This window comes from Lipophrys pholis, assembly GCF_963383615.2.
Source record: "Lipophrys pholis genome assembly, chromosome: 12".
NCBI classification, from domain to species: Eukaryota; Metazoa; Chordata; class Actinopteri; order Blenniiformes; family Blenniidae; genus Lipophrys; species Lipophrys pholis.
Genome location: NC_137641.1, coordinates 15,511,751 through 15,523,995, shown reverse-complemented (window position 1 = coordinate 15,523,995; position 12,245 = coordinate 15,511,751). Strand labels below are relative to the sequence as shown.

The window sequence follows — 12,245 nt, the reverse complement described above, 5'->3', positions numbered from 1 at the left end:
GGTGATGGTCAAAGTCAAAGCTCAAATTAAAGTTGACCATTCCCCAAAATGCTGATAGTTGCAGAATCCCTCCACATAAATACCCATTAACCCCTGAGGTAATACCCTCCAGGCAGTTATTTTGCACACATAATGATTACCCTTTGACATGCTGACTTTGTGTCTTGATGCACAGCATCAATCTGAATCATCCCAGCACTGCAGTGGGACTTCATGCTGCTGCACCTCCCAGGAACAGAGACCACAGACACATGCTGACGTCCGCATGGCCTTCATGTAATTATCCAGAGCGTAGCTCGTACATGTGGATACATCTGAGGAAGTCGTCTTCTATTCACTGTAAACATGTGGAGCGAGAGCCGTTTGCCCATACAGTACATGGTCACCGATTGAAAAGTTGTGAAATGTGAGCTGAAGGTCTAGCAGCTTGGATTTAACAAGAGGGAAGTGATGGCAGTGAGGAAGATGTGTTTTATAGTCCGTCAGATGTACACTTATAGTAATGAAGTTTTGTAATCCTACAGATTTTTAACCAACTGGCTTTTTTTGGGACCAAATTCCCCCTCAGGTTCCACAGACCCAGGCCTGTTGTTTGTTTTAACTAATGAGAAACACACTAGATTAGTCAAAAATACTGATTTTACTCTTGCAATTACAAAAACAAATTTGTTCAGTGATCGATCTGCTTCCTTCTCCCATCCTCTCACCTTCCTCCACTTCCCTTGGCGGACCTGGGGCTTTCCTCAATGTGTGGGGGCGGCTAGGATCCTGGGCGATCCCTGTGGAATAGTTATCGGGTCTTGGCCGGCCCCGTGGGGCCTGGCTGGGAGGTGGTGCTTGATCTGGGGGGACCTGACCTCTATCGGATCCTTCCACAACCGTTTTTCTTGGTGTGATAGGTGTGTGTTGGGATTGCCTGGGTTTCAGGGGGCCTGTCTATCAGGGTATTGGGGGTGGCCCTCGGTGTTGGCAGGCCTGTGGCAGTGCCGAGGTGGCCACTGGGGTCAGTGTACCCCCCCCCCCCACACTCACACACACACACACACACACAAAAAACCCTCCCTGGTCCAGAATAAGCAATGATACAATGCAACCATTTACCTTCAGGGAGGGCTGGCGATGATCACTTAATTGCAAAAAAATAAATAAATAAAAAAAACACAAACATGATGATGATCACTGATTCTCTGAAAGCTTGGCGGGATGGAAATGTGAAACTGAAGTGTCCAAAAAAAGAGAAAAGAAAGAAAGAAAAAAGGACGGGAAGCTTCCAAAGATGCACCCCACACAGAAGACAACGTTTCTAAACCACTTTTCTTTAAACTTCTGCTCCAACTCAGCTGACAAATAAACGGGCCGCCCTTCAGCCTGTGATTCAGACATGTGGAAGCAGAAAGACCATCACAATATAAAGAAATGGTCAGAAACGCTGGTTTGCAATGAGAAAAAAGGGTAAATGCTGCCCTCTTCTGTTCAACACCCGCAACAGCAGCAAAACACATTTCCTGAACGAGACAATCATGGGAATGAAATTATTGTAATCCTACCTTCCTTCAACAGGAAGAAACATGAATAGTTGGGGGGATGAACTGCCCTCCTCCCTCTGAGTCTTCCAGTCCTGCCTCTGTGTGGTTTAAATGTGACACAGACGAGTGGAGTGAGTTTCACCTTCAGGCTTTTTGCAGCTTGTGAAGAGACGGTGATTGGACGCATGTGTGTTGGAGCAGGGAGATTCCTGCAGGCGCAGGCCTGGACAGCTTTCAATCTGTTCTGACATAAGACAGGTTGTTTTGGACCAGGCAGTTCAAAGCTTCCGTTTAATGCAAGCACGGAAAGAAAAAATTAAAAATGGCAAAGAGCAAACATTAAAGAAGATTTCAAAAATAAATCAACATTGTATAGGGAGTGTGGTGTTACACCCAAACATGTGACACACACCCAGGCCTCACGGACACAAAAGAAAGTTGCTCTACATCTTTCTTAACTTCTTTATGTCTTACCTGTCCCTGGCTGGAACCTGCTGGGAGCAGCTGTTGTGCCAAAATCAGGCGCACGCTGCCTGGCTGTCCACTCTGTTCCAGCTGCTTTTGTCAATGTTTACAGCCATAATGTATAAATATACTAAACTGTATGAACAGGGCAACAACTAAGGTGCGTCTCTGGAAAAGTCTTGTGTTTCTTGTATTCAAAATAAATAAATAAAATAAAATGACGATTTAACGAGGAAGGATTTCTAGCTCATAGCATCTGCTTACATGTTTCCAGGACAAACTTGTTAAAGAGATTATTAATCTCAATGTGGCTCTCCTGGCTGAATAAAGGCTAAATAAATTGACGTGTCAATAATTAATGTTTACAGTGTTTATATGTTTGAGATGTCCGTTTTACTTATTTGCACTTGTAAACCAAGCTGCAATTGAGATGATTTTCATGGAAAATAAAAAAAATTATAGATTTTTGTATCACTTATATTATTATTATTATACATCCATGACACGTGATACAGTTTAGTATATTTTTACATTATGGCTGTAAATCCCGATAAAAGCCGCTCCCGTGGGCAGGAATCGGTTTTTTGGCACAACACCCCGACCAATATGGCGGCGACCAGCGCTGGAATACTCGGTGCATGGACAAGTTGGGTTTTTTTTCGGTTTTTTTGTTGAGAAAATCAATCCTGTACAATGTACTTTTACATATTGTTATTTTTATTTGATATTTTACATATATTTAGTATATGTCCACATATATTTAGTATAGTATGATATGGCTTTGTTTGTCTTTGATTACCATTCTCTTAATGGTAAACAAATTGAACAAGTGCATGTAAATACATTTTTAGGAATTACTTTTGGTGAAAGGTTCAGTTGGAAGCTGCATATAAATATCATGAAGTCACAATGAGCGAAAAACATTGGCGTAATGTGTAAAATCAGATCAGTATTAGAAGAAAATTCACTCAACTTATTAAATAACTCCCTCGTTCTTCCATATCTGAGTTATGGCGTGGAAATATGGGGAAACAATTGTAAACAAATATTGAACCTATTTTTTTGTTTGCTTTCCTTCAGAAAACCATTAAACTTATAAATCAAACTGATTATTATGCTCCAAAAAATCCTCTGTTTGCCATATCAAACACTAAAAATACACGATATTGTCAACCTAAATACACTAGCATGTGTTTGTGTCATATATATATGAATTTTGGTCTTTTAGTCTAACAAAGTGTTAATTTATCATTAATAAGTTCACATTTAATGAACTATCCTTTTACAACAATAATATCAATAATAATAATACATTTAGTTTGTAATGCACTTTACATTTGGCAAACAAATCCCAGTGCTACAATAAAACACACGGAAAACCTGAACTGTGAATAAAATAACTGCAATTATCAGATAATGATCAGAGTAACTTGTCAAAATCTAGAGATTATCTTTTATGTCGACACATTTTCAACATCTGTGGTAATCCTGACCACCCGAACCGACTCGACACATAACAGACTAAAGTGCGCCCCTGGTGGTCTGATGAACATATTGCAGTTAATGTCCATTTCTCTAAACTGGGCTGTATTGGACTCTGGCGCACCAGTTCTGGCCCAGAGACTGTAGGTTTTGAATACATTTCCAATGGGGATCAATAAAATATGCTTTCTTGCTTTAAACATCCACCAACATTATCTTGGCATAACAAGAAAAAAGAATAAGAAATGTACAAAGTTATTCGTCTCTCTTTTTACTGACATTTTTTGGGGGTTGGTCACAAAACTTGCTATTACACTTCATCTGTCCACATCATGTGATGGAAACGTTCAGAAGCAAAAACACCCTCAAACCATGTATTTCCCAGCTTTCTTTATTCATTCAAATTGTTCAAAAATAGATTTCCCACAGAGGCACTGAAATAAATATACAGTAGTCAGTGCCCAGGTTAGCCAGTGCCCAGGTTGAATCATACAAAAGCCATATTCAGGAAACAACACAAACACACAAAGATCAAACCAATATCAAGCAGTCCATGGCAAAATAATTAAAAATAAAGTCACTTTATCCCACAACCTTCAGGGTGTGTTTTCCAGAGCTGCAGTCAGCAGCAGCCACGACGTGAAGATTTCATTAAAAAAAACACAAACAAAAAACCCAGGAGAAAGCATACTGGCCCTGCAGTGCAGCAGTTTCACTTCTTCTACATTGTAACAGTAAGTGTGATACAGTACAGATACTCAAAGATAATAAGGCAAATTAAATACATTTACGACTGAAATGACGAAGTGCATTCTCAGAGTTGACATGTTGATGTTTTTCCACTTTCTGTCCTGCTCATGACTCATCTACTCGCTTCTTTCCTCGCCCGTCTGTGATTACAACTCAATTACAGCAAAGCAAAAGCAGGTTGGTACGGAGTTTGGCAGTGACGACAGAACCAACTCAAAACATGTTGCTCCCATTTATTTCATTAAAAAAAACAAAACAAAAAAAAAACATTCAACTTCTGGATTTTACTTTGTAGACTGATTGAACACTTTACAACCCAGAGCTCTTGTAACCTGAAGATGTCGCTCCTCACTGACCTCAGTAACTCCTGGTAGGTATTAAAGAGCAGCTCACTTAAGTGAAATGAGTCTCCATTCATGTTTATTGTAGCCATGTATGAATATAAATAAAGTAATGCACTCTGTAGACTGATGAGGGACAAACATCTGAATTCGGTCTGTTCGAGGACAAACGCAACAAAAAAGTGTCAAGTAACTACGAACGTTCCTGAATCCAAGTGAACTAAAGTGTGTTTGATGACAAAAGCAGCTGAAACACTTCACACTGGCAACTCAATCAAGTAGAGAATAATAATACATTTTTCACACAATCTTTACGTCAGGCTTCACGATGAAGCGGCTCGCCGAACTGCCAACCTGAAATCCTGACTCCCGGCCTGGGAGGGAAGCATGCAGTCATTCACAGAAAAAGACTTGGGGTACAGTTTATCTTACACCTGAAACGAAGCCGAGCGGAGGGCTGAAGGGGTCTCTGCGTATCGATGATGGAACTCCAGGACTTTTATCGTCTTCATTACAGCAAAGCTCGGAAGGTGTAACACGCCTGGCTCATAAAGGGTCTGATTAGACTTTACACACAAAACATGCTTATGACACTTTTTTTTTTTTTTTTTTTTTAAAAACAGCCGATCAACCGTGTGCTGCACGTTGCACTCCGATCATCTTTGAAGGTGCAGTATGTACATTTTATGTAATGCCACTTCTGTGCATTAGGTGGCAGTAGTGAGTCTTTTAAATTCTTGGCGGGTGTTTTGTTTAGCTACGAACTACCTCGACCTTCATTCTTGAATGTCAAGGTCAGTTATTTGGCTGAGGAAAGAACAGATGAGATGATTTTAATTAGGGAGCCACAAACAGCCTCATTTCATCTCGAGTCCCAAAATAACCTTTAGATTTAAACTTTTCTTTGTTGTGATGAATACATGATGTATGTATCCACAGTATACGTGATGAAAATGTCTATATTTTTGCACAAAAAAAACAAACAACTACTACCGAATGAGTACAATCTCAATGTAAAGCCAATTTCAATGCAACATTCGGCTGAAAATCACAGTGAAAGAGCCAAAAAACTCCTATAGCTGTTGCATTATGCAGTGTTGTCTTCATGACTCTTAGGAATTTTGCTTTTTTTTTTTTTTTTTCATATCAACGTCTCCTTTGAAATTCTAACAATTTGCTTGGTGGTTTCTCGGCCGGATTGGAGCCTCTTCTGGGCCGGTTGTGGCCCACGGGCCTTATGTTTGACCCCCACCTGGACGAGATGGTAGATTTATGTCCATGACTTGACGCAGCAGGGAATTATACTAAAGAAACTAGTGCAAAACGCTTTCGATTTAGCGTTTTATACTTTCAGAACTGGGCTCAAAGTCTCTAAAACAGATTGCACAGGGGCTTGTTTGTAGCTGCAGAGTAAAAACGTCTTCACCTCTGTTCTCCTTGATCAAATATGGTCACAACCACAATAATGCCCGAAGAGGTGAAGGAGACCATATCCTCTATTGCAGTGTTGGAAATGACGGGTTTCCACTAACGAGTCAACATGAGTTGGGATGTTTTCCTTTAGAGACTGTTCAGTGTGCGGCCTGGAAAGAATCCTGTGCATGTTGCATTTAAAGAACCCAAAAGCGATGATACCATCTGGCACCGGCAGACGAAGTGACAGATGAAAATGTTACTGTCAGCATTCTCCGTAAGTGCTTTAAAAACAAAAATATTTGATCCATATTTTTGAGTAAACGAAACAAAAAAAAAAACCCATACATTTTAAAAAACGTAATATTGTTCTAAAATCCCTCCTTCTCCTTCCCACCACACATATCACCGACCGATCTCTCACTGAGTGAGAAGTACTTGTTTAAAAGCTTCAAATACTGAAATTTCCAGTTTCCACGAAAGACACTTGTTACCATTCGGGAGGATTAACACGAGTATTAAACCTGGAGGGGGGAAAAAAAAAAAGTAAAGGTTGACATAAGCGGTTGCTTGTATTTGTTCACACTGGCTTAAACCAGCAGGAGAGCATTTCACTGAAAAACACCACAAACTAGTTTGTTTTTAAAAAAAAAAAGAAAAAAAAGAAGAAAAAGTTTTAAAAAATCCTGTTTCATGCATAAATAATCACCTCAGGATGTTTGTTTTCCCACTACGCTCTCTAGTTAGTAGTGGAAACTATCTTGTAGTTAGTAGTCCAGGTAACAGCGGCCGGCTGTCAGTGACATTGTGGCGGTTATTAGTCGGTAATAAGTCTTTCCGAACGACGACGCGATGGCGCCACTTAGATGCTGCTGGTCTGGGACGGACACGGCTGGCTGTGCCTGAAGTGCATGATGTGCAAGGCGGACTGGTGCCACCAGTAAAACATGGCCACCACCAGAATGTGCCACAGCTGGTGGCTGGCGCCCAGGTAGTTCAGCTGGCCTGGAGGGGAAAAGGACAAAAAACAAGGACAGTGGACAATGTGATGGGACCAAAAGCACAGCTGACGTGGGAGCAGCATTCGGCCGTGCTCTGGATCAGAGAAGAAACACATAGACCAGCAGTTTAGCGCGTCGTTTTAAGATCGGAACCAAAACGCATAAGAGATGAGCAATTTATTGAAGTTTTGGGGCCAGGAAGGGACAGAATACTAACCGAGGTTTGAGAACATTATGAAGACGTTCACCTTAATTAAATGTTCTCTATTAAACCAGAACAAGTTGAGAAAAATGAATGGGGCCAGAGTTTAATCTCACCTGTCCTCCTGCGGTGTAGACATGTTGGCAGTTATTTTGACCGACAGTTTGTTTTCTTCACAATAAGAGAGGGAAGACGAGAGAATCCTACCTGGGAAATAACGCTCGGGGATTTTGGTGACGTAGAACAGGAAGGCAGACCCAGCGATGATGTACATTACCAACACACGAGGCAGAAACAGCTGCACATGCAGGAGAGAAAGAGACAAACATTGAAGATTAGGAAAACACCTGCTTTAAAAAAAATTAAATAAAAAAAAAAAAGTCCCCATGACACAATGTCAGTAATATTTAAGTCCATGTGTGTTTTCCAGTTAAAACCCTTGAAGGAGGGCTTTCCGGATTTGATTGGACTTTTTCAGTATCTAAGCGAGGTGAATGTGTTGGACTTGCTTTTATGAGCATTTACTGGTGCAGAAAATAAACCCGCAAAACTTTAAATGCAGAGGATTTAATGTGGAGATATTTCAGTGACTGAGCTAAAAAAACAAACAAAGATAAATTATTAATAATCCCACAGAGGATTCCTGACCTGCACCACAGCAGTGGAGAATCCCCCGGTGAGCCAGACCCAGTGACAGGCGGGAACCACGCTGATCCCGGTCACGCAGCAGAAGATGGCCATTCGTATCCGCCGCCAGTCGTTGCTGAGGTAACGAGGGTGGACCTGGGCGCAGAAGACTGCCAGGATCAGCGACAGCACCGTCAGCAGGTACACCTGCCGCCAAAACTGCAAAAGAGAAGAGTCACGGACCCAACTGAAACATAATCCCACGCAATAGATCCATAGCCGTGTCTCCTAACACCCGACACGTCTCCACTCACGGTGTTACAGTAGAAAGCGTAGAAGATTCCCGGCACATAGCAGCCCAGGATGCCCACGGATATGCCCGCGTAGTCCAGCGCCAGCCAGCGACGGCAGGTCTTCTCCGAGCAGTGGCAGGAGAACAGGTGATAACCCACTGAACACAGCATGCACACCTGGGAGGGGAAACAAGCGGCACCGTCACACAGAGAGCCACGTCTCCTCTACATCAGTACTGAATCCATCTACATCTACTTGAGGGGCTTGGTTGGAGCGGTTTCTCAGTTTCACTAACATGAACTTACCTCATCAAACATCATTTTTTCAATCACACAGACGTCTTAATACTGTATATGTACTAAATGGACATGATGGTCATCATCACCGCTAAGAACTTGACGACACACACAGCTAACGATTCATCATCTTCCACTAACTTTAACAGCAGGTACACACCTATGCAGGCCGTTGTGGCAGGACGCCTAAAACCTCCACCAACCAGTTTGGTATAAATATGTAGTCAGACAGGAAAGATAAAGAAAGTCGTTATTCACGCCACGCCTATACACCAAACTAGTGACACCGTACAGAAAATATCACAATTACCATGGAGAAAAGTATCACATCTTTTGTTGGATGTTTAAAATGGTCTGAAGTTGGTTAAACATTGCTGATATTTTAATAATTCTGCCAATGTTCAGAACATGATGCAACTAAAACACGTTAGTATTATTACTAATTACTATCATATACGAGACTGTTTTTGTTTTTCCTTTAACAATGACACAAGAGTTTTCAATCACAGCCTTTTAAGGGCCATTTAAGTTGAAACCTTTACCGACACATAATCCCTTCTACTGCCTTAAATCTTTGGTGTACACACAGCCACACCCTGCTTTTGATAGTGTATTAGCAGAAGCATGCGTCATAAATGGGAAAGAGAATAAAACCCTGTCCAAACTTGAACAACCAGAGGCTGTCGATTACCTCCAACTGTCGCACACCTCACACAGTAACGCTGCTCTCACCTGGAAGCAGAAGAGTCCAATGGTGTAGATAAAATAGTCCTCTCTGTTTGCTCCTGAGGCTGGGAGCACCGTGGAGACGTCGTTGACCCCCAGAGAGAAGAAGAGAAGGAAACCCAGAAGGTGGCTCCAGATGTTCACCGTCTCATTGGACAGAATGAAAATACTGCAACACACAGGGAAACGATGCCTGATCAACTTGTTTGTACTCATGTTCACTTATTAGAATATTAGCAAAAGCAGTTTTCAAAGTGTCGGGCAGGCTTCCACTGGAGAGGCACAAGAGGGCATCACTACCATCGACTCTTAAAATACACATTTTTAGAACTTACTGAACTGTTAGGGCAATGCAAACGACGTAAAGTGATAAAAGAGACTTGATAAGTGTAACAGTTACAACAGTTGCAGAATATTTACACAGACCTATCAGATGTTTTGCATTAAAAGCATCAAGCTTGAACAGGAAGACGATGTATTCGATTGATTTCATCATTTATTTATTTATTAAGAAAATGCTTTTTTTAATTACTAAATAAACTGAGAACTCCAGAAATTTTTTTTTTAAATTAAGTAAAATGTCGTAAAAAAAAACTTCTCTTATATCTGTTGTATAATACATGTTTATACAAACTCACCTTGACAACATGGATAAGAGGCGAGTTTGATAACAATCATGACAGCATAATCAATATCTCAGCTCGGGTATCAGAGTTTTGTTGTGTCTGCTACTCTGTCGCCGGACGGTTTTAGTCCACCGGCCTTATAGTTGACACTGCTGCCCTATCATGATGTGCAAAACAGTAGAAAGTCCATAACTGATTGACAACTATCACTATGTGTGGTGATGCTGATGAAGGAAGTCGCAAATAAAGCACTTGAAATCCTGATTAAAAACTGCAGTTATTGAAATGAAAGCGCCATCACCTCTTCAGGCAGAGCATGGAGGGCAGGTGAGCCCTGTAGCCGTCTGTGATGTAGGGGTTTTCTTTGAGGAAGAGGGGGATTTGTTCATAGGTGTACAGCCGGATCCTCTGGGGGATGAGCACCGGCCAGTGCTGGTAGCTCCCCAGCTCGATGTAGTGTGCAGTCTTCAGCAGCTTCTGGGGCATCTTCAGCAGCATCTTGATCCGTTTACAGAGGTTCAGGCTGGGGAGAGGGAAACACATGAGCACGAGAGGCAGCAACTCATCACAGGTTCAACATATTCCGCTTCAAACAGACATGAAAGGAAGCTGAAGCTACTTTACCCTTGTTAATTTCTTCTCTTTGGCCCAGAGGGATCCCGCTTCTCTTTGATATATATTTAATAATTGAACCATTAAGCATCTCCCTCTGGTTATGCTCTGATCGGTGTTTCGGATTAACTGGTTAACTGGTGACCGACCTCCTTGAGCGTCCGTCTTTGCGGCTCGTAACAGAATCTTTCAAAAGAGACTCACAAAAGGTACGACATTTCGAAACTTCGTTGTAAATGCGGTAAACGGACTCACCAGGATAGCTACGGATTTCTGTCGGGTTTTTAACATCGGCTGTTACGAGCAGCAACAAGACACGCCGCAAGAAGCCGGTCACCTGTTAACAAGGAAGCCAGTTAATCTAAAACACCTGCTCGTGTTAGCTTCCGTCCAGCTAACATATCTTTAACCAGCTGGACTGATGTGAAACAGGGTAAAGAAGCTCACCTTTCACACCCACCCCGTCTGTTCTTTTCTCTGCCCGGGCAGTCCAGCCATGTCCACGCGGCCAACGAGCTGCTAGGACCTTTAAAACCTCACATTTTTGTGTTAAAATGAGCTGTGACAGAAAGCAGTGCAGCAGTGTCAGCTCTTCCTCTGTTTTATTTGGTGGTAAACAATGAGCACTGAGCAGGCCACCGACCGCCCCATGCTGGCCACTGGGAGAACTGCACAGCTTATTACAGTCATGAATAAAACATAAATACTGTATAATTAAAAACATGGAATATCCACGTTTACACGGACCGTTTCCCTTCACCACGAAAATCCTTCAGAAAAATGAAATATTTGCCAAATAAACTAAAGTTAAAGTTAAAGAAGCTAAAGTTATCATTCAGTAAATATGCCCGTATAATGAATAAATACCCATATTGAATGAATGAATGAATGGCTTTATTGCCATTATATATCAAATAAAACATTACATTTGTAATAATAATAATAATAATAATAACAATATCAATAGCAATAGCAATAGCAATAGCAATAACAATAACAATAATAATAATGTCCCCCGGCTAGCTCAGTTGGTAGAGCATGAGAGTCACAATCTCAGGGTAGTGGGTTTGTGTCCCACGCCGGGCGCCACCTTCCCGTGGGCTCACCACCTGCAGGAAGGTTCTTAAATGGTGCATTGTGATCTGGGTGACAGTGCTCAGACTGTCACCCCCGCGACCCAGAAACGGATAAGCGGAAGAAAATGAATGAATGAATAATAATAATAATACATTTTATTTATCAACAACTTTCGGACACTCAAGGTCCCTGTGCAATGAACATGTTAATGTACAGTTAAAAACATTGTAATAACATAAAACATAATAAATATAATTGGGGGATTTGCATCAGACCAACATCATTCACATGAATATGCTTGTTTAGAAATACATGTTTTAAGATGAGTTTTAAATGAGTCCAGGGATCGAGTGCGAGTGTCTGAAGGCTCTGGACCCCATGGTGGTCATGCAGGTCCAGAGGGACAGTGAGGCTGAAAGATGAGGCAGATTTGAGAGTGTTGCCGGGTGAGTAGATGTGGTGGAGGTCAGTGAGGTACAGAGGAGCAAGGTTCGGGAGGGAATCTTAAAATGAGTACATTATTGAACAAGGAGCCAGTGGAGATGATGTGATGCGATTACAGCTGCTGCTCCCCGTGCAGCAATATAAAGTGTAAAAAGTAGGCAAATTGTACCCATAAGACAAATTATAAGGTAACATGAAACAGGATTGCAGGTAATGTTCAAGTTTCTAGTTATTTAATGATCTCACTGCCCAAGGATGAAAACTGAATGGTAATCTGGATGGGAAGGCTTTCATCAACCTGTAGTGATTGCCAAAAGCTAAAATGTGAATAATTATTAAAAGGGCTATTGAAAAAAAAATTGT

At 41.5% G+C, this 12,245-nt stretch overlaps 1 protein-coding gene across 8 annotated transcripts; it reads right to left on the bottom strand.

Annotated features, from left to right (window-relative positions):
- Positions 1–5,683: 5,683 nt before the first annotated feature.
- Positions 5,684–10,989, bottom strand: paqr3b (progestin and adipoQ receptor family member IIIb). Of its 8 annotated transcripts, none has more exons than XM_080476612.1 (9): positions 10,809–10,979; positions 10,617–10,698; positions 10,374–10,547; positions 10,051–10,272; positions 9,130–9,292; positions 8,122–8,277; positions 7,829–8,026; positions 7,388–7,478; positions 5,684–6,982 (listed from the first exon to the last, which is right to left on the bottom strand). In XM_080476612.1, the coding sequence occupies exons 4-9, from the start codon at positions 10,245–10,247 to the stop codon at positions 6,840–6,842; spliced, it is 948 nt and encodes a 315-aa protein (XP_080332738.1). In that variant the 5' UTR covers positions 10,248–10,272; positions 10,374–10,547; positions 10,617–10,698; positions 10,809–10,979; the 3' UTR covers positions 5,684–6,839. The 8 variants fall into 8 exon arrangements, with proteins under 8 accessions (XP_080332738.1, XP_080332741.1, XP_080332739.1 ...); XM_080476615.1 differs by having other exon boundaries at positions 10,374–10,416; positions 10,809–10,969; XM_080476613.1 differs by having other exon boundaries at positions 10,822–10,969.
- Positions 10,990–12,245: the final 1,256 nt, after the last annotated feature.

Excerpts from the sequence above, each read along its gene's own strand:
- paqr3b (XM_080476610.1), bottom strand. The coding sequence starts at position 10,859 with ATGGCTGGACTGCCCGGGCAGAGAAAAGAACAGACGGG. Across the intron at positions 9,293-10,050 it reads TCCATGCTCTGCCTGAAGAG|TATTTTCATTCTGTCCAATG; the intron begins GTGATGGCGCTT and ends TGTGTGTTGCAG. Across the intron at positions 6,983-7,387 it reads CCCCGAGCGTTATTTCCCAG|GCCAGCTGAACTACCTGGGC; the intron begins GTAGGATTCTCT and ends TTTCCCCTCCAG.